This window comes from Bombina bombina, unplaced genomic scaffold (assembly GCF_027579735.1).
Source record: "Bombina bombina isolate aBomBom1 unplaced genomic scaffold, aBomBom1.pri scaffold_1154, whole genome shotgun sequence".
In the NCBI taxonomy this organism is placed as follows: Eukaryota; Metazoa; Chordata; class Amphibia; order Anura; family Bombinatoridae; genus Bombina; species Bombina bombina.
In genome coordinates this window covers 1-21787 of record NW_026511106.1, presented here as the reverse complement: position 1 = coordinate 21787, position 21787 = coordinate 1, and the positions used below count along the sequence as shown (strand labels likewise).

Sequence of the window (21787 nt, the reverse complement as noted above, 5' to 3'; positions counted from 1 at the left end):
GAGCACCTGTGTGTATGTGTGCGTGTTTGTCTGTGTGCATATATGAGCGCGTCTGTGTGCATATATGAGTATGTCTGTGTGCATAAATGAGCGTGTCTGTATATGTGTGCATGTTGTGTATGTGTGCATATAAGAGCATGTCTGTGTATGTGTGCATATAAGAGCATGTCTGTGTATGTGTGCATACATGAGCGTGTCTGTGTATGTGTGCATATATGAGTGTGTCTGTATGTGTGTGCATGTTGTGTATGTGTGCATATATGAGCGTGTCTATATATTTGTGCATGTTGTGTATGTGTGCATATATGAGTGTGTCTGTGTATGTGTGCATGTTGTGTATGTGCATATATGATCGTGTCTGTATATGTGTGCATATATGAGCGTGTCTGTATATGTGTGCATATATGAGCGTGTCTGTGTATGTGTGCATATATGAGCTTGTCTGTATATGTGTGCATGTTGTGTATGTGTGCATATATGAGCGTGTCTGTATATGTGTGTATGTTGTGTATGTGTGCATATATGAGCATGTCTGTATATGTGGGCATGTTGTGTATGTGCGCATATATAAGCGTGTCTGTGTATGTGTGCATATATGAGCGTGTCTGTATATGTGGGCATGTTGTGTATGTGCGCATATATAAGCCTGTCTGTGTATGTGTGCATATATGAGCGTGTCTGTGTATGTGTGCATATATGAGCGTGTCTGTATATGTGTGTCTGTGTGCATATAAGAGCGTGTCTGTGTGCATGTTGTGTATGTGTGCATATATGAGCGTGCCTGTGTTTGTGTGCGTGGTTGTCTATGTGTGCATATATGAGCGTGTCTGTGTATTTGTGCATATATGGGCGTGTCTGTGTGTTTTTTTGTACGTGTGCATATGTGGTTATTACTAGAATAGAAAGGTTTTGTTTTTTTACATGAGATTATTTGGGAGTATTGACAACGCCTAATTGATAATAAGGGGGTATGCAGCAGGGTAGCGTCAAGGTGCAAGGAGAGATCTGAGTACTGAAGGGCGCATCCCAAGTAATCATTTTAAGGGATGCTGCAGCCAGGACTGAAGTTCAGATAGACCCCAGTAACTATACTTCAAGCAGGAAGTGTGTGTGGGGAGGTAATATAGAGTAGGATTAATTACACAGGCTGCCAACACTGATTATCTCTTCTCAAGATCCAATCTTGTTAATTTTCTGTAAAACAATGTCATGCGATTAAAAGCAGCTTCCTCCGTAATTATGACACATTCGACCTATGCAGTAGGGTTGTTTGGATAAGACTTTATTGGTTACATGAGCCTGAAAGCTCTCTGGGGAGCTTGTGAATGAGAGATGGGGAGGTTGCGAGCTGATGGCAGTTAGAGAGACTAGCTTTCTGCAACAGTGTTAGGAAGGTTTCTCTAGCAACACACACAGGGAATTGAAAGGAGGGGCTGCTTGATTGTCCCAAAATGTTATACTACAAGGAAGTTTAACGCTTCCATTGGAGAAAATACTTTGTTGGTTGATCTGCCAGACTTTTTCTGCAGATATACAGGGATTCTATAGAGGGGCGACTCAGGCTACTTGGGTGTTTTGTATGTTAGAGAAAACCATTTATTTGCTGTATTTAGCGTGTATTAAATATTCGGACAGTTATGGGGAGTTTGTTGTAGTGTGTGCAATGGGTTAACCTAATAGTTTGTTGTGTTCACTATTTCGGTTAACCAGTTGGCCAACATTTGATAATAAGTAAAGCTGAGAGGGCTTGCCTTGCTTCAAGCATAATGTCATTTATTGACCTACAGAACCTATTCCCACCCACGACCTCAGAGGATTCCAACATTTTGCAGCTGGTATTGATCTGTGTTTATGAAGTCTTAATGACTTATCGGTCAGTACCATATTGCTTCAAATCCCACATTCCTGTGGCCGATAAGACCAAACTCTGATGCAGAACTCAAAGGTCACATCTGTGTCACTGCAAGTCTTGCATTTATTTTATTTCCCAGGGAATAAATTTGACTCTAAGCCGTAAATCCTCTTTGCAAATAATGAAGAGATAACTCATACCTGTGTACTATTAATGCACCTTGCAGAAAATTCTTGGAAGAACTTTACTTGAATAGAGCTTTTATGAATTGCTAAACACTCGCATATATTTTGTAGCCAACTGGGTGGTATTCAGTTTGCATTATGTAGTCTAACTTTTCAATGCTCTTTGCATAAATCTCCATAAAGTGTAGTGTATCCCCCCGTGTATTCCTCTAGTAATAGAAAGTATAAGATTTATAACTCTCAAGGAATTAATATGAGCATACATATAAAGGGTAATTAATGTGCATTCCAATAAATATTTCCTAAAAATGCCTTTACAATTGTGTGCTTTCTCCCGTGTGCAGTCTGAATATAATTCTTACCTCTAATCTCTTTTTTTATAGCGTGTGTTTAACGTCCTGTATCCAATGCCTGCCGACCAGAGGAGACACGTTAGCATCAACTCTGCACGCTGGCTTCCTGAGCCAGGCCTTGGATTGGCATATGGTACCAATAAGGGGGATCTGGTGATCTGTCGGCCCGAGTAAGTGTTGGCACATCAGTAAGATTGTTTTTTTGGTTTTTTTTTACCTTTTAAAGCTTGTAATTGTTATACCTGTAATAGCTTCCAATATTTTGTGTCCCATAGAGGACCTGAAGGGTTAAACTCCAAATCTGCTGGACATTCCAATGTAACATATTCTTCTAATACAGCTTCTCTTAAAAAGAAAATGACTTTGTAAGCATTTAGTCCTTGTGTTGGCATTGCACATTATTAACCATATGTTTGTGAAAATCTAGTCGCTATATTCAATACAATTATATAAACCAGCATATGTGTTTTTATTTGGTATCTCTGAACTCTTTTCTATCAGTATATTTGAGTCCTTCAGCGGTGCCTTACCTTCCTGCCATTTGATGCCACTGTCTTCATTCATCAAGTCTCATGTCCCTGTCTGGTGTGTGTGTGTTTAGGGGGTTATTACTGTCCCCTTGTTCGCTGGTTCTCGGAAGCAAAAGGACACATCTCTTCTTACACCATTTGGAAAATGTTTGTGCTATGATGGATGGTACACGATCTGTTAGCATCTTGTGGAAAATCACAGCAGTCTGTCATTCTGCCATCCAAATAGAAACAAGCTTTCCTCCAATACTGCCCCAGACTTTATTCTGCTCCACACATCCTCTCTTTTTTTCCTTAATCCAAACCCTAATTTATGTGCCCTCATCATCTTTTTCTGGTATCTTTCCAACATAGCAAAACTAATTGGGACTAAAGCAGCTATGCATTACTTTTCCCAAAGGTTATTTTATGTATTTATTTACTTTTGTTTATGAGCCATAAAAATGCAGCTTGTGTCATCAATGTAACTATTGTTTTTGTTCTTTTGTATTTAACTGTTTATGCTTTAAATTGACAATGTATTTTAATATTTGTTCCCCCTTTGTTTCCAAAGACTCGTTATGCCAGGTACAGAGTATTAAATATATTGGGAAATTATTACTTTATGTGTATTTATGTATTTGAAATGACTGGGTTTGCTCACTAAAACCACAGCCCATTGTTCTAAAGAACTTGCCCATCCAATTGGACTAAGCCTGCAAGAACAGACCTACTTATCTTATCTCTCTATCTCTAATGTTTAGGTATTGAAATTGGCCATATTTGGTGGTTTAAGTGGCAAGGATAAATCTAAATTTCCAATACATCTCCCTCCAAGTCTTCAAATGACCACCATTTTCACATTCAGCCAGTCACACGTCTCTTGGTTGCCCGTTCTGCCCACCTCTCTCTGTAGAACCATGTCTACAGACTTACCATATACTGCATGCACAGGGGCTGAACAATTTGTTGCTAGGCCCCTCTACCTCCTTTAAGCCAAGCCATAATGACATAAACACAAGCACACACACACAAAATACCTATACATGCACAGGAATACAGACACCCATAAACACAAATAAATATATATATATATATATATAATAAATATATATATAATTATATACACACACACACACACACACAAAATACACATACATTCACACAGATACAGACACCTATGAACACAAATATATCCACTCTTGCACCAACGCACGCAAAATACCCATACATGCACTCAGATACAGTCAGACACTGACCAACACAAATATATATACACGCATGCACACACACAAAATACACATATATTTACACAGATACAGACACCCATAAACACACATACACTAGTGCAAGTACACAACATACTTGTACATACACACAGACACCCATCAACTCACATACATATACTAGTGCAAACATACACAGATATAGAAACCAACAAAAATCACATACATACACAGACGCACCTTGAAACACAGGAACACAGACCTACACAATGACACATCAGAGTATTAAAAGATGTATCTACTTGTGTATTATAGTGTAACATTGTACAGAAGAGAAATAAACTCAACCAGACTGTGAGTGTGAATAACTTTATGAATTTCTTTTCTCCAACATAGGTGTGTCCGGTCCACGGCGTCATCCTTACTTGTGGGATATTCTCTTCCCCAACAGGAAATGGCAAAGAGCCCAGCAAAGCTGGTCACATGATCCCTCCTAGGCTCCGCCTACCCCAGTCATTCTCTTTGCCGTTGTACAGGCAACATCTCCACGGAGATGGCTTAGAGTTTTTTAGTGTTTAACTGTAGTTTTTCATTATTCAATCAAGAGTTTGTTATTTTCAAATAGTGCTGGTACGTACTATTTACTCAGAAACAGAAAAGAGATGAAGAATTCTGTTTGTATGAGGAAAATGATTTTAGCAACCGTAACTAAAATCCATGGCTGTTCCACACAGGACTGTTGAGAGCAATTAACTTCAGTTGGGGGAACAGTTTGCAGTCCCTTGCTGCTTGAGGTATGACACATTCTAACAAGACGATGTAATGCTGGAAGCTGTCATTTTCCCTATGGGATCCGGTAAGCCATGTTTATTACGATTGTAAATAAGGGCTTCACAAGGGCTTATTTAAACTGTAGACTTTTTCTGGGCTAAATCGATTGATTATTAACACATATTTAGCCTTGAGGAATCATTTTATCTGGGTATTTTGATATAATAATATCGGCAGGCACTGTTTTAGACACCTTATTCTTTAGGGGCTTTCCCAAAGCATAGGCAGAGTCTCATTTTCGCGCCGGTGTTGCGCACTTGTTTTTGAGAGGCATGGCATGCAGTCGCATGTGAGAGGAGCTCTGATACTTATAAAAGACTTCTGAAGGCGTCATTTGGTATCGTATTCCCCTTTGGGTTTGGTTGGGTCTCAGCAAAGCAGATACCAGGGACTGTAAAGGGGTTTAAAGCTTAAAACGGCTCCGGTTCCGTTATTTTAAGGGTTAAAGCTTCCAAAATTGGTGTGCAATATTTTCAAGGCTTTAAGACGCTGTGGTGAAAATTTGGTGAATTTTGAACAATTCCTTCATGTTTTTTCGCAATTGCAGTAATAAAGTGTGTTCAGTTTAAAATTTAAAGTGACAGTAACGGTTTTATTTTAAAACGTTTTTTGTACTTTCTGATCAAGTTTATGCCTGTTTAACATGTCTGAACTACCAGATAGACTGTGTTCTGAATGTGGGGAAGCCAGCATTCCTATTCATTTAAATAAATGTGATTTATGTGATAATGACAATGATGCCCAAGATGATTCCTCAAGTGAGGGGAGTAAGCATGGTACTGCATCATTCCCTCCTTCGTCTACACGAGTCTTGCCCACTCAGGAGGCCCCTAGTACATCTAGCGCGCCAATACTCCTTACTATGCAACAATTAACGGCTGTAATGGATAATTCTGTCAAAAACATTTTAGCCAAAATGAACCCTTGTCAGCGTAAGCGTGGCTGCTCTGTTTTAGTTACTGAAGAGCATGACGACGCTGATATTAATATCTCTGAAGGGCCCCTAACCCAATCTGAGGGGGCCAGGGAGGTTTTGTCTGAGGGAGAAATTACTGATTTAGGGAACATTTCTCAGCAGGCTGAATCTGATGTGATTACATTTAAATTTAAATTGGAACATCTCCGCATTTTGCTTAAGGAGGTATTATCCACTCTGGATGATTGTGAAAATTTAGTCATCCCAGAGAAACTATGTAAAATGGACAAGTTCCTAGAGGTGCCGGGGCTCCCAGAAGCTTTTCCTATACCCAAGCGGGTGGCGGACATTGTTAATAAAGAATGGGAAAGGCCCGGTATTCCTTTCGTCCCTCCCCCCATATTTAAAAAATTGTTTCCTATGGTCGACCCCAGAAAGGACTTATGGCAGTCAGTCCCCAAGGTCGAGGGAGCGGTTTCTACTTTAAACAAACGCACCACTATTCCCATAGAGGATAGTTGTGCTTTCAAAGATCCTATGGATAAAAAATTAGAAGGTTTGCTTAAAAAGATGTTTGTTCAGCAGGGTTACCTTCTACAACCCATTTCATGCATTGTCCCTGTCACTACTGCCGCATATTTCTGGTTTGATGAACTGCTTAAGGTGCTCGATAGTGACTCTCCTCCTTATGAGGAGATTATGGACAGAATCAATGCTCTCAAATTGGCTAATTCTTTCACTCTAGACGCCTCTTTGCAATTGGCTAAGTTAGCGGCTAAGAACTCTGGGTTTGCTATTGTGGCGCGCAGAGCGCTTTGGTTGAAATCTTGGTCGGCTGATGCGTCTTCCAAGAACAAGCTACTAAACATTCCTTTCAAGGGGAAAACGTTGTTTGGTCCTGACTTGAAAGAGATTATCTCTGATATCACTGGGGGTAAGGGCCACGCCCTTCCTCAGGATCGGCCTTTCAAGGCAAAAAATAGACCTAATTTTCGTCCCTTTCGTAAAAACGGACCAGCCCAAGGTGCTACGTCCTCTAAGCAAGAGGGTAATACTGCTCAGGCCAAGCCAGCTTGGAGACCAATGCAAGGCTGGAACAAGGGAAAGCAGGCCAAGAAACCTGCCACTGCTACCAAGACAGCATGAAATATTGGCCCCCGATCCGGGACCGGATCTGGTGGGGGGCAGACTCTCTCTCTTCGCTCAGGCTTGGGCAAGAGATGTTCTGGATCCTTGGGCGCTAGAAATAGTCTCCCAGGGTTATCTTCTGGAATTCAAGGGACTTCCCCCAAGGGGGAGGTTCCACAGGTCGCAGTTGTCTTCAGACCACATAAAAAGACAGGCGTTCTTACATTGTGTAGAAGACCTGTTAAAAATGGGAGTGATTCATCCTGTTCCATTAAGAGAACAAGGGATGGGGTTCTACTCCAATCTGTTCATAGTTCCCAAAAAAGAGGGAACGTTCAGACCAATCCTAGATCTCAAGATCTTAAACAAATTTCTCAAGGTCCCATCGTTCAAGATGGAAACCATTCGAACTATCCTTCCTTCCATCCAGGAAGGTCAATTCATGACCACGGTGGATTTAAAGGATGCGTATTTACATATTCCTATCCACAAGGAACATCATCGGTTCCTAAGGTTTGCATTCCTGGACAAACATTACCAGTTCGTGGCGCTTCCTTTCGGATTAGCCACTGCTCCAAGGATTTTCACAAAGGTACTAGGGTCCCTTCTAGCGGTGCTAAGACCAAGGGGCATTGCAGTAGTACCTTACCTGGACGACATTCTGATTCAAGCGTCGTCCCTTCCTCAAGCAAAGGCTCACACGGACATTGTCCTGGCCTTTCTCAGATCTCACGGCTGGAAAGTGAACGTGGAAAAGAGTTCTCTATCCCCGTCAACAAGGGTTCCCTTCTTGGGAACAATTATAGACTCCTTAGAAATGAGGATCTTTCTAACAGAGGCCAGAAAAACAAAGCTTCTGGACTCTTGCCGGATACTTCATTCCGTTCCTCTTCCTTCCATAGCTCAGTGCATGGAAGTGATCGGGTTGATGGTGGCGGCGATGGACATAGTTCCTTTTGCGCGCATTCATCTAAGACCATTACAACTGTGCATGCTCAGTCAGTGGAATGGGGACTATACAGACTTGTCTCCGAAGATACAAGTAAATCAGAGGACCAGAGACTCACTCCGTTGGTGGCTGTCCCTGCACAATCTGTCTCAAGGGATGATGTTCCACAGACCAGAGTGGGTCATTGTCACGACCGACGCCAGTCTGATAGGCTGGGGCGCGGTCTGGGGATCCCTGAAAGCTCAGGGTCTTTGGTCTCGGGAAGAATCTCTTCTACCGATAAATATTCTGGAACTGAGAGCGATATTCAATGCTCTCCAGGCCTGGCCCCAGCTTGCGAGGACCAGGTTCATACGGTTTCAATCAGACAACATGACGACTGTTGCGTACATCAACCATCAGGGGGGAACAAGGAGTTCCCTAGCGATGGAAGAAGTAACCAAAATTATTCTTTGGGCGGAGTCTCACTCCTGCCACCTGTCTGCTATCCACATCCCAGGAGTGGAAAATTGGGAAGCGGATTTTCTGAGTCGGCAGACATTGCATCCGGGGGAGTGGGAACTCCATCCGGAAATCTTTACCCAAGTCACTCACCTGTGGGGCATTCCAGACATGGATCTGATGGCCTCTCGTCAGAACTTCAAAGTTCCTTGCTACGGGGCCAGATCCAGGGATCCCAAGGCGGCTCTAGTGGATGCACTAGTAGCACCTTGGACCTTCAAACTAGCTTATGTGTTCCCGCCATTTCCTCTCATCCCCAGGCTGATAGCCAGGATCAAGCAGGAGAGGGCGTCGGTGATCTTGATAGCTCCTGCGTGGCCACGCAGGACTTGGTATGCAGATCTGGTGAATATGTCATCGGCTCCACCTTGGAAGCTACCTTTGAGACGAGACCTTCTTGTTCAGGGTCCGTTCGAACATCCGAATCTGGTTTCACTCCAGCTGACTGCTTGGAGATTGAACGCTTGATTTTATCGAAGCGAGGATTCTCAGATTCTGTTATCGATACTCTTGTTCAGGCCAGAAAGCCTGTGACTAGAAAGATTTACCACAAAATTTGGAAAAAATATATCTGTTGGTGTGAATCTAAAGGATTCCCTTGGGACAAGGTTAAGATTCCTAGGATTCTATCCTTCCTTCAAGAAGGATTGGAAAAAGGATTATCTGCAAGTTCCCTGAAGGGACAGATTTCTGCCTTGTCGGTATTACTTCACAAAAAGCTGGCAGCTGTGCCAGATGTTCAAGCCTTTGTTCAGGCTCTGGTTAGAATCAAGCCTGTTTACAAACCTTTGACTCCTCCTTGGAGTCTCAATTTAGTTCTTTCAGTTCTTCAGGGGGTTCCGTTTGAACCCTTACATTCCGTTGATATTAAGTTATTATCTTGGAAAGTTTTGTTTTTAGTTGCGATTTCTTCTGCTAGAAGAGTCTCAGAATTATCTGCTCTGCAGTGTTCTCCTCCTTATCTGGTGTTCCATGCAGATAAGGTGGTTTTACGTACTAAACCTGGTTTTCTTCCAAAAGTTGTTTCTAACAAAAACATTAACCAGGAGATTATCGTACCTTCTCTGTGTCCAAAACCAGTTTCAAAGAAGGAACGTTTGTTGCACAATTTGGATGTTGTTCGCGCTCTAAAATTCTATTTAGATGCTACAAAGGATTTTAGACAAACATCTTCCTTGTTTGTTGTTTACTCAGGTAAAAGGAGAGGTCAAAAAGCAACTTCTACCTCTCTCTCTTTTTGGATTAAAAGCATCATCAGATTGGCTTACGAGACTGCCGGACGGCAGCCTCCCGAAAGAATCACAGCTCATTCCACTAGGGCTGTGGCTTCCACATGGGCCTTCAAGAACGAGGCTTCTGTTGATCAGATATGTAGGGCAGCGACTTGGTCTTCACTGCACACTTTTACCAAATTTTACAAGTTTGATACTTTTGCTTCTTCTGAGGCTATTTTTGGGAGAAAGGTTTTGCAAGCCGTGGTGCCTTCCATTTAGGTGACCTGATTTGCTCCCTCCCTTCATCCGTGTCCTAAAGCTTTGGTATTGGTTCCCACAAGTAAGGATGACGCCGTGGACCGGACACACCTATGTTGGAGAAAACAGAATTTATGTTTACCTGATAAATTTCTTTCTCCAACGGTGTGTCCGGTCCACGGCCCGCCCTGGTTTTTTTAATCAGGTCTGATATTTTATTTTCTTTAACTACAGTCACCACGGTACCATATGGTTTCTCCTATGCAAATATTCCTCCTTAACGTCGGTCGAATGACTGGGGTAGGCGGAGCCTAGGAGGGATCATGTGACCAGCTTTGCTGGGCTCTTTGCCATTTCCTGTTGGGGAAGAGAATATCCCACAAGTAAGGATGACGCCGTGGACCGGACACACCGTTGGAGAAAGAAATTTATCAGGTAAACATAAATTCTGTTTTTCATAAATTGGATTTAGAGAATTTGTTGTTCATTTTTTTTTCTCAGTGGGTTTATTAAATAATATTTACATTTTACTTATTTCAATGCAGACTAGAAGTCCTTCTAGCAGTGAAATAGTTAAAAAAAAAAAAATGCTTATAGAAAGGGTGGTCAAAATCGCAGGGTGACTGGACAATATTGCCCTGCATTATGACCTCAAACCTCCTAAATAATCAGCACCAGGACAAAGGTTGCTTGCAGAAGCAATAATAGTAGTAGATAAAGTAACACAGCACATATCTTTTGCACATGGGAGAAAACTGCAGATACACTACACGAAACTTCAGATACACCATAGGCTGTGTCTTGGTGTGCTGGTCAGCATTATATATATATATATAAAATAGACAGACATCCAGATCCTGTGCGCTCTTTTAAAATACTTGTGCACGGGTCTGGAGGCCACTGTGATAGTAAGAGCACAGCTTAGAGGGAGCATGGCTGTGGGCCCTCTCAAACGATGAGCACAGTCGCAGTGACGAACCCTGAGACCTCTGTAGTTATGCGTGATGCAGCATAGCTTTAAAAATATTACTAGAACTTGTCCCATGTAAACCCCTATGTAAAAAAAGGAAGCTATTTTACCTCACAATTTCTTCTAGCTTACCAGAGTAAGTGGGCTTTGAGCAGCTATGCTTTAGCTACTATCATCTACATGGTGAAAAAAAACAGCCTATTGGCTTCACTAGAGCTGAGTTCACACTTTACTGTTATATGGTGGGATTGCACCAAAGTCTTGTAAGATTTCATAGTTAATTTCCTTAAAATGAAGAGGGAAATAAAATGACTGTGTGTGCACATGCCAGATGCACACTCCCCTTCAAGTCCCAGGGCTAAAATCCTGATTGGCTGCTTAAAGTTCCTTTACAATAGGATGTGGCAACTGAGGAAACTCTGAGGTAAAATATCTCACTGTTTTATATAGAGATGTTCATGTTATATTTTCAAGTGATTCAAAATCGGGTATCAAGTCTCTTTAACCCTTTAACAATGTCTAGCACTTCCAGGGCTTTAGTAGCGTTGATCTTGCAAACAGCTCCAACACCATGCTCAAGCAGTGAGGCATGTAGAAATAGTGATGTATTTCCGCTGGCAAGACACGTGCTCCTTCAGCCCTGGAAAAATAAATAAATAAAAACTTACAAACCAGCTTTGCAACTCCTGTAAACATCCTCTGATGGGTTTGCCAATGCCAGTTGTGGATAATTACAAGATATGCAGCATGCCCATTACTTCACCTTTTGGAATATGTGATTGGTTATCTTGGGACAACCGAGTCTTTGTTTTTTTGTTGGAAGGGCTTGAGGTTTTCAAAAACGTTACTTAAAGGCATAACTGTAGCTAAAATCCCCTGTGAATATGCATCACCCCATCAAGCTTGTGAATAAAAAACAGGAATGCTGCAAGTTTTAATAAAACCTATCAGCACTAGATTTTTCCCCCCAGGAGATTGTTAGTTTAGTCCACCAGAGGAGGGAGTAGTTTCACTGTGTGATTGACACTTTCTGGTGCACTAGCAGTTCCCAGCTATTTTTTCTCATAAGGTAGGATACAATGGCTGTCAAAATAATTGTCAGCATCAGCACTAAGTGTACTATCTGGTAAAGTGTAAATATTATTGGTGGACACTTAGCTAGCTTGCACAATAACTTTATAGCACCTTATGTGAATGTGCCATATAGATAAAATCCTATGAATGCGTATATATAAATTATATTTATATTTAGTTTTGGTGTGGAGATTAGAAATTAATTGACTGAGAAGTCACTGAAAAGTAAAAACTTAGAAATACTAATTAATCATGACAAAGCTTCACTGATTATTCCAAAATGATTCTCAGATTCAGTTTATTGCAGCCTACAATTTTCCATCCCTTTTTTTCATGCAATTTTATTTTTCCTTTTTTAATTTTTTATTTAAATGCATAATTGAAACAATTGCAAAGTCTATTTCATTGATGCGTAAAAGTGAGCCTTTTTACTGGCAAGTCACAATTCAGCACATGAGCATCATTAGCTTATCACTTACTGTGTTTATTGATCCAACTGTCCATAGCTCTGATTAACAGCTCCTCTGGGTCCTGTTATTTAGCAGTGCATTTTACAGTGATCACATTCATGCGCTGCCTTGTAAATTGTTAGGTGAGCAAGAAAAGGGAATTCTTTAGTATTTGACTTAAAGGGATAGTCTAGTCAAAATTAAACTTTCATGATTCAGACAGACCATGCAATTTTAAGCAACTTTCCAATTTACTCTATTATCATTTTTTCTTCGTTCTCTTGGTATCTTTATTTGAATGTAAGCTTAGAAGCCGGCCCATCTTTGGTTTAGCACCTGGGTAGCGCTTGCTGATTGGTGGCTACATTTAGACACCAATCAGAAAGTGCTAGTTAGGTGCTGAACCAAAAATGGGCCGACTCCTATGCTTACATTCTTGCTTTTTCAAATAAAGATACCAAGAGAACAAAGAAAATTTGATAATAGGAGTAAATTAGAAAGTAGCTTAAAATTGCATGCTCTACCTGAATCATGAAAGTTTAATTTTGACTAGCATATACTTTAAAGGGATATGAAACCTAAAAAGTTTATTTCGTGATTCAGACAGAGCATACAATTTTTAAAAAAGTTTCCAATTTACTTCTGTTATCAAATTTGCTTCATTCCAATGGTATTCTTTGTTGAAGAGATATCTAGGTAGGTGTCTGGAGCACTATATAGCAGGAAATAATGCAAATGGATAATATTCTTGCAAAAGTGCTGCCATATACGTCAGCAGACATGGGCAGGCTCCTACTTTTCAACAAAGATACCAAGAGAACAAAAAAAAGTTGGTAATAAAAGTAAATTAGAACATTGTTTAAAATGTACTTGCTCTAACTGAATCATGAAAGAAACATTTTGGGTTTCATATCCCTAAAACGCTTGTTGAGTCACATTCAGAACATAAGTGAGATGTTAAACCTATGATGAAAGATTATTCCAAAGCTGTTTGTGGATTAACCCCATTAATGATCATCGACATACCCTGTATGTCGCTGGTCTTTAAACGGGGATTGCATTTTTGTTAGCGCAGCAATGACACCACGCTATTTCAGGATGCCTGCAGCCAGAAGGGATGCCATAATAGCATGGTCCTGCTGCTCACGGCGAGACCCGCACTACCAAGACCTGAAAAACCTATAACGATCAGCGATGTACAGGGTACGTCACGGCCGTTAAGGGGTTAATGATTAAAGAAAAGTGTGCACAGAGAAGTTGTGAAGCACTATGGAATTTTCATCCCATAAATATTTTTGTCTTTGGAATATCGCCAAAATTATTCATTGATAAATAGTTGCTTTTTCACTGTAATATATTGTTTAATACATGTAAGACGTTGCTCTATCTTCCAATCCATTGCATTTGATATAGACTGGTTTAGTTTATTAAAATGCCAACCATAAATCATAATGAACTCTGCACTGTTCTTGTACTAAACCCCATACTTTAACTTTTTCAGGGCATGTGATAATGTATGTGACCAGTTCTGGGAGCAAATGAACGAGGCTATTCTTCAGCATAACACTGCCCGGAGCAGCGAGAGGCCAGGGTAAGAATAGGTTGGGATGGACATAGAGAAAGGTGTGCTTGAATCTACACTGGGGAGCATGTATTTGCATAAGGCAAACGTCAGTTAGTGGAAAATCAAAGAGTGGTGAAATTGCCAGAGTGCATTGGGGCTTTTGTTGGTAGAGTATCATGTAGCCTGGTAGGGATATACCAAGAATGAGCAATAGAAACAGGCTGAAGTGAATGTGTTCTGACTGCTGTATTTCGAAAGAGACTGTGGTGAATGTGCACTGAGACATGGAGAATACTTTTCTTTTGTCCACAAGTCCATTACATCTGATATTCAACTCCTGGCCACTAGGAGGAGGCAAAGCTTCCCTAAAACTCCTAAGAGTATTCTATTCCTCCCTCCCTTTTGGCGAGCGTTGGATTTTGGTGTGCATTAACGTTTTTACTTTTCTTTTTTTTTTCCCCTCGTGTCGGCCTTCGGGTCTGCGCTCGTCGGGTTAGCACATGGAAGCCTTTTTCATCAAGCTACATTTTTTAGGCCAGCCGTTTTTATTGCTCGAATGACTGTTGCTTTTTCCATTTGGTTTAATAGTCTTTCTAAGTAGTTTTCTGATGATTCTGCTAGTAAAGTTTGTTTGAGCCTTTTGGAATTGATTAAATGTGCTTGCTTTTTTTTTACTTCATGAGCTTTTTTCTAAGTATATGTCTTTAGTAGCACTTTCTAGAAGGACTTTATTGTTAACGTCTTAGGCCCTGATTCCAAAATGACCTTGTGTACCAGAAAACTTCAGTTGGGGGGAACAGTTTGCAGGCTTAAATGCATTAAAGGTATGTTTCAGTCATCTTTTTTCTAGTCAAGACACGTTAATGCTAGAAGACTGACAGGAATCCCCATGAGGGAAGGGTAAGCCATTTTCTGAAACTTAGTATAGAATAAGGGCTTATTTAACAGGGCTAAATAGGCTGGTGGACACTGTGAAAGGGCAATCGATTATTTTATTAGGAAAATACTCATTGGTAGACACTTTTAATCACCTTTGGGGTGTTTATTAAGGTTTTTTTTTTATCCACATGGCATATATTTAGTCATCCAAGTGTGACTTTGAGGGCCTCACAACTCCGGAGTGGAGTGGGAAGGGCCCTGATTTCGTGCCTCTGTTGCGCAGTTCATTTTCTCCAGACAGTCCATGCTGCTTCACGTGGAGGGTCCAGAGACTGCTTGAGGGACTCACAGAAGCTGTTTTTCCCCTAATCTAATCCATAAGGGAAGGTAGGGCCACAGCAGGTGCTGTAGTTTTGAAACCGGTTGTGGGCTTTAGACTGCTCCGGTTTGGGCACTAAGGGGTTAATCAGGCTGAAACTTGGTGCGCAATCATATCGAAGCATTAGGCACATACTGTGAAAATTTCAAAAGATTTGGTGCATTTTTCACTGTTTTCTAAAATTGTGTGCGCTTTTTATTTCTTAAAGGCACAGTACCGTTTTTTTTATCAAATTGTGTTTTTTATTGATTAAAGTGTTTTCCAAGACTGTTTGCATATATTACTAATCTGTCTAACATGTCTGACACTAAGGAAAAGCCTTGCTCTATGGGTTCAGTAGCCATGGTGGAACCCCCACTCAAAATGTGTCCCAAGTGCACTAATGTGTCTATACAAGTTAAAGATCATACTGTGTCACTTAGAAATGTAGCCCAAGGTGATTCTATGACGGAAGGGAATGAAGATAGTCCACCTTCCTCTCCCCAAGTGTCACCACCAGTTACGCCCGCGCAAGCAATACCTAGTACCTCTAGTGCATTGGCACCTATTACATTGCAACAACTAGCGACAGTTATAGATAATTCCCTTGCGGCCTTTCTATCCAAGCTGCCAGTTTTTCCTTCAAAGCGAGATAGCTCTGTTTTAAGAACAGATTATGAGCAGTCGGAAGCTTTGGGAGGTTTATCTGACGTACCCTCACAACACTCTGATGTAGGAGCGAGGGATGTAATGTCTGAGGGAGAAATTTCTGACTCAGGAAAAGTTTCTCAAAGGGCAGATTCAGATTCATTAGCTTTTAAATTTAAATTGGAACACCTCCACGTATTGCTTAGGGAGGTTCTATCCACTCTGGATGATTGTGACCCTATGGTGGTTCCAGAGAAATTGTGTAAAATGGACAAATATCTAGAGGTCCCTGTATACACTGATGCGTTTCCGATTTCTAAAAGGGTTGCGGATATTGTTACCAGGGAGTGGGAAAGACCAGGTGTCCCCTTTGTTCCCCCTCCTATTTTTAAGAAAATGTTCCCCATTACTGACCCCAGGCGGGACTCGTGGCAGACGGTCCCTAAGGTAGAGGGAGCTGTTTCTACGCTGGCTAAGCGCACAACCATTCCAATTGAAGACAGTTATGCTTTTAAAGATCCTATGGATAAAAAATTAGAAGGTTTACTAAAGAAAATTTTTGTTCAACAAGGGTTCCTTCTACAACCGATCGCCTGCATTATTCCTGTAACTACTGCAGCGGCTTTCTGGTTTGAGGCACTGGAGGAGTCGCTTCAGAGGGAGACCTCATATAAAGAAATTTTGGATAGAATTAAAACTTTAAAACTGGCTAATTCTTTTATCACTGATGCCGCTTTGCAATTAGCCAAGTTAGCTGCAAAAAATTCAGGTTTCGCCGTTGTGGCGCGCAGAGCGCTTTGGCTCAAGTCATGGTCGGCCGATGTGTCTTCCAAATCAAAATTACTAAATATCCATTTCAAGGGAAAGACTTTTTTCGGGCCCGAATTGAAAGAGATTATTTCGGATATCACCGGGGGAAAGGGCCATGCTCTCCCACAAGATAGGCCTTTTAAGGCTAAAAATAAGGCTAATTTTCGTTCCTTTCGCAACTTCAGGAGCGGTCCTGCTTCAACCTCTGCAACCGGAAAGCAAGAGGGTAACGCTTCACAGCCCAAGGCAACCTGGAAGCCTTTGCAGGGCTGGAACAAGGGTAAACAGGCCAAGAAGCCTGCAGCTGCTACTAAGACAGCATGAAGGGGTAGCCCCCGATCCGGGACCGGATCTGGTAGGGGGCAGACTCTCTCTCTTCGCTCAGGCTTGGGCAAGGGATGTTCACGATCCCTGGGCATTAGAGATCGTTACTCAGGGATATCTTCTAGAATTCAAGGACTCACCTCCAAGGGGAAGGTTCCACATTTCTCGTCTGTCTACAGACCAGACAAAGAAAGAGGCATTCTTACGCTGTGTAGAAGATCTACTCAAGATGGGAGTGATATGTCCAGTTCCAATTACAGAACAAGGACTGGGTTTTTACTCAAACCTGTTTGTGGTTCCCAAGAAGGAAGGAACTTTCAGGCCAATCCTGGATCTAAAAATTCTAAACAAATTCCTCAGAGTTCCATCATTCAAGATGGAGACCATTCGGACAATCTTACCTATGATCCAGGCAGGTCAATATATGACTACCGTGGATCTAAAGGATGCGTACCTACATATTCCTATCCACAAAGATCATCATCAGTTCCTAAGGTTCGCCTTTCAGGACAAGCATTACCAGTTTGTGGCCCTTCCCTTCGGGTTGGCCACTGCTCCCAGAATTTTCACAAAAGTGCTAGGGTCCCTTCTGGCGGTACTAAGACCACGGGGCATTGCAGTAGCACCTTATTTGGACGACATCTTAATACAGGCGTCGTCATTTCCCAGAGCCAAGGCTCATACGGAGATTGTTCTGGCCTTTCTAAGGTCTCACGGGTAGAAGGTGAAAACCGAAAAAAGTTCTCTGTCCCCGTTCACAAGGGTTCCCTTCCTGGGAACATTAATAGACTCGGTAGAAATTAAAATATTTCTGACGGAGGTCAGAAAATTAAAGCTGTTAACTACTTGCCGAGTTCTTCATTCCATTCCTCAGCCATCTGTAGCTCAGTGCATGGAGGTAATCGGATTAATGGTAGCGGCAATGGACGTAGTCCCTTTTGCTCGAATACATCTAAGACCACTGCAACTGTGCATGCTCAAACAGTGGAATGGAGATTATGCAGATTTGTCTCCTTAAATACAACTGGACCAGAAAACCAGAGACTCTGTTCTCTGGTGGTTGTCTCAGGATCACCTGTCTCAGGGAATATGCTTCCGCAGACCGGAGTGGATCATTGTAAAGACCGATGCCAGTCTGTTAGGCTGGGGGGCGGTCTGGGAGGCGGTCTGGGAGGCGGTCTGGGACTCCCTGAAAGCTCAGGGCCTATGGTCTCGGGAAGAGTCTCTTCTACCGATAAACATTTTGGAACTGAGAGCGATATTCAACTCGCTTCAGGCATGGCCAAATTCATCAGATTTCAGTCGGACAACATCACGACTGTGGCGTATATCAATCATCAGGGGGGGGACAAAGAGTTCCCTAGCGATGAAGGAAGTCACCAAAATAATCAGGTGGGCGGAGGATCTCTCCTGCCATCTATCTGCGATTCACATCCCAGGAGTAGACAACTGGGAGGCAGATTTTCTAAGTCGTCAGACTTTTCACCCGGGGGAGTGGGAACTCCACCCGGAGGTTTTTGCTCAGCTGACCCAGCTATGGGGCATTCCAGAGTTGGATCTGATGGCGTCCCGTCAGAACTCCAAACTTCCTTTCTACGGGTCCAGGTCCAGGGACCCCAAGGCGGCATTGATAGATGCTCTAGTATCGCCTTGGTCCTTCAATCCACCTTATGTCTTTCCACCGTTTCCCCTTCTCCCTCGTCTGGTAGCCAGAATCAAGCAGGAGAAGGCTTCGGTAATTCTCATAGCGCCTGCGTGGCCACGCAGGACTTGGTATGCAGACCTTGTGGACATGTCATCTGTCCCGCCATGGACACTGCCAATGAGGCAGGATCTTCTAATACAGGGTCCATTCAAGCATCCAAATCTAGTTTCTCTGCGGCTGACTGTTTGGAGATTGAACGCTTAATTCTATCTAGGCATGGTTTCTCTGAATCAGTTATAGATACGCTGATTCAGGCTAGAAAGCCTGTCACCAGGAAAATTTACCATAAGATATGGCGGAAATATCTTTGTTGGTGTGAATCCAAGGGTTACTCGTGGAGTAAGATTAGGATTCCAAGAATATTGTCTTTTCTCCAAGAAGGATTGGAGAAAGGTTTGTCAGCTAGTTCCTTAAAGGGACAGATATCTGCCCTGTCTATTCTTTTACACAAGCGTCTGGCGGAGGTACCAGACGTTCAAGCGTTTGTTCAGGCTTTAGTCAGAATCAAGCCTGTCTATAAACCAGTTGCTCCGCCATGGAGTCTAAATTTAGTTCTTTCAATTCTTCAAGGGGTTCCGTTTGAACCTTTACATTCTATAGATATTAAGTTATTATCTTGGAAAGTCTTGTTTTTGGTAGCTATATCTTCTGCTCGAAGAGTTTCTGAATTGTCTGCTTTGCAGTGTAATTCGCCCTATCTGGTGTTCCATGCAGATAAGGTAGTTTTACGTACCAAACCTGGTTTTCTTCCAAATGTTGTTTCTAACAAGAATATTAACCAGGAAATCATTGTTCCTTCCCTGTGTTCTAATCCAGCTTCTAAGAAGTAACGACTATTAAACAATCTAGATGTGGTTCGTGCTTTGAAATTCTATTTACAAGCAACTAAAGTTTTCAGACAAACATCATCCTTGTTTGTAGTTTATTCTGGTAAGAGGAGAGGTCAGAAAGCGACTGCTACCTCTCTTTCCTTCTGGCTGAAAAGCATCATCCGATTGGCTTATGAGACTGCTGGGCAGCAGCCTCCTGAACGAATTACAGCTCATTCCACCAGAGCTGTGGTTTCCACATGGGCTTTCAAGAATGAGGCTTCTGTTGAACAGATTTGTAAGGCAGCAACTTGGTCTTCACTGCATACTTTTGCCAAATTTTACAAATTCGATACTTTTGCTTCTTCGGAGGCTATTTTTGGGAGAAAGGTTTTGCAAGCAGTGGTGCCTTCCGTTTAGGTTACCTGTCTTGTTCCCTCCCTTCATCCGTGTCCTAAAGCTTTGGTATTGGTATCCCACAAGTAAGGATGAATCCGTGGACTGGATACACCTTGCAAGAGAAAACAGAATTTATGCTTACCTGATAAATTACTTTCTCTTGCGGTGTATCCAGTCCACGGCCCGCCCTGGCAATTAAGTCGGGTTACATTTTTTTTTGTTTAAACTACAGTCACCACTGCACCCTATGGTTTCTCCTTTTATCCTAGCCTTTGGTCGAATGACTGGGAGGTGAAGCTAGGGGGGGAGCTGTATGGACAGCTCTGCTGTGTGCTCTCTTTGCCACTTCCTGTAGGGAATGAGAATATCCCACAAGTAAGGATGAATCCGTGGACTGGATACACTGCAAGAGAAAGTAATTTATCAGGTAAGCATAAATTCTGTTTTCTCACAAGTTCAAAAGTGGTGAGTTTTCACCAAAATACTCAAAACTCTAATTATTCTCAAAGGAAAACCTATGCATAGGAAAACTACAGCGAATGTAAAGGGCAAGTCAACCCAAAAATTATTTTAACTTATTTAAATTAAGTAATGATGTTTAAAGCAAACTATTTGCTAGTAAAAAGACTTACTTTTCCTCCTCCGGCCGTTTTGAAATGGCTGCCTGACCCCTCCTTTAACTGACGTCACCAAAACATAATTTCCAGCTTCAACTAAGGGATAAGTGTCAATCCTGTGTGTCCACGTGTGTCGCGCATGCGCAATGCGTTGTTTTCGTTAAGAATAATAAAAAAAAAAATTATGCTTACCTGATAAATTTATTTCTCTTGTGGTGTATCCAGTCCACGGATCATCCATTACTTGTGGGATTTTCTCCTTCCCAACAGGAAGCTGCAAGAGGATCACCCACAGCAGAGCTGTCTATATAGCTCCTCCCCTAACTGCTAGCTCCTCCCCTAACTGCCCACCCCCAGTCATTCGACCGAAGACGAGCAAGAGAAAGGAGAAACTATAGGGTGCAGTGGTGACTGTAGTTTAAAAATAAAAAACACCTGCCTTAAAATGACAGGGCGGGCCATGGACTGGATACACCACAAGAGAAATAAATTTATCAGGTAAGCATAAATTTAGTTTTCTCTTGTAAGGTGTATCCAGTCCACGGATCATCCATTACTTGTGGGATACCAATACCAAAGCTATAGGACACGGATGAAGGGAGGGACAAGGCAGGCGCTTAAACGGAAGGCACCACTGCCTGTAAGACCTTTCTCCCAAAAATAGCCTCCGAAGAAGCAAAAGTATCAAATTTATAGAATTTAGAAAAAGTATGAAGCGAAGACCAAGTCGCCGCCTTACAAATCTGTTCATCAGAAGCCTCATTTTTAAAAGCCCATGTGGAAGCTACCGCTCTAGTAGAATGAGCTGTAATTCTTTCAGGAGGCTGCTGGCCAGCAGTCTCATAAGCTAAGCGTATTATACTCCTTAGCCAAAAAGAAAGAGAAGTTGCCGAAGCCTTTTGGCCTCTCCTCTGTCCAGAATAGACAACAAACAATGCAGATGTTTGACTAAAATCTTTAGTAGCTTGTAAATAAAACTTTAAAGCACGAACCACGTCAAGATTGTGTAAAAGACGTTCCTTCTTAGAAGAAGGATTAGGACACAGTGACGGTACAACAATCTCCTGATTGATATTTTTATTAGATACCACCTTAGGTAGAAACCCAGGTTTGGTACGTAACACTACCTTATCTGCATGGAAAATGAGATAAGGGGAATCACATTGTAAAGCAGATAACTCCGAAACTCTTCGAGCCGAGGAGATAGCTACTAAAAACAAAACTTTCCAAGATAAGAGCTTAATATCTAAGGAATGCAA

At 41.9% G+C, this 21787-nt stretch overlaps 1 protein-coding gene across 1 annotated transcript in view; it reads left to right on the top strand.

Annotated features, from left to right (window-relative positions):
- LOC128643607 (activating molecule in BECN1-regulated autophagy protein 1) overlaps positions 1-14006 on the top strand; it is a gene marked incomplete at both ends in the record, with an annotated part of 63019 nt that extends 49013 nt beyond the window's left edge. The window contains 2 exon segments of the mRNA XM_053696450.1: positions 2421-2560; positions 13917-14006. Of these exon segments, the coding sequence (XP_053552425.1) occupies positions 2421-2560; positions 13917-14006 (230 nt within the window).
- Positions 14007-21787: the final 7781 nt, after the last annotated feature.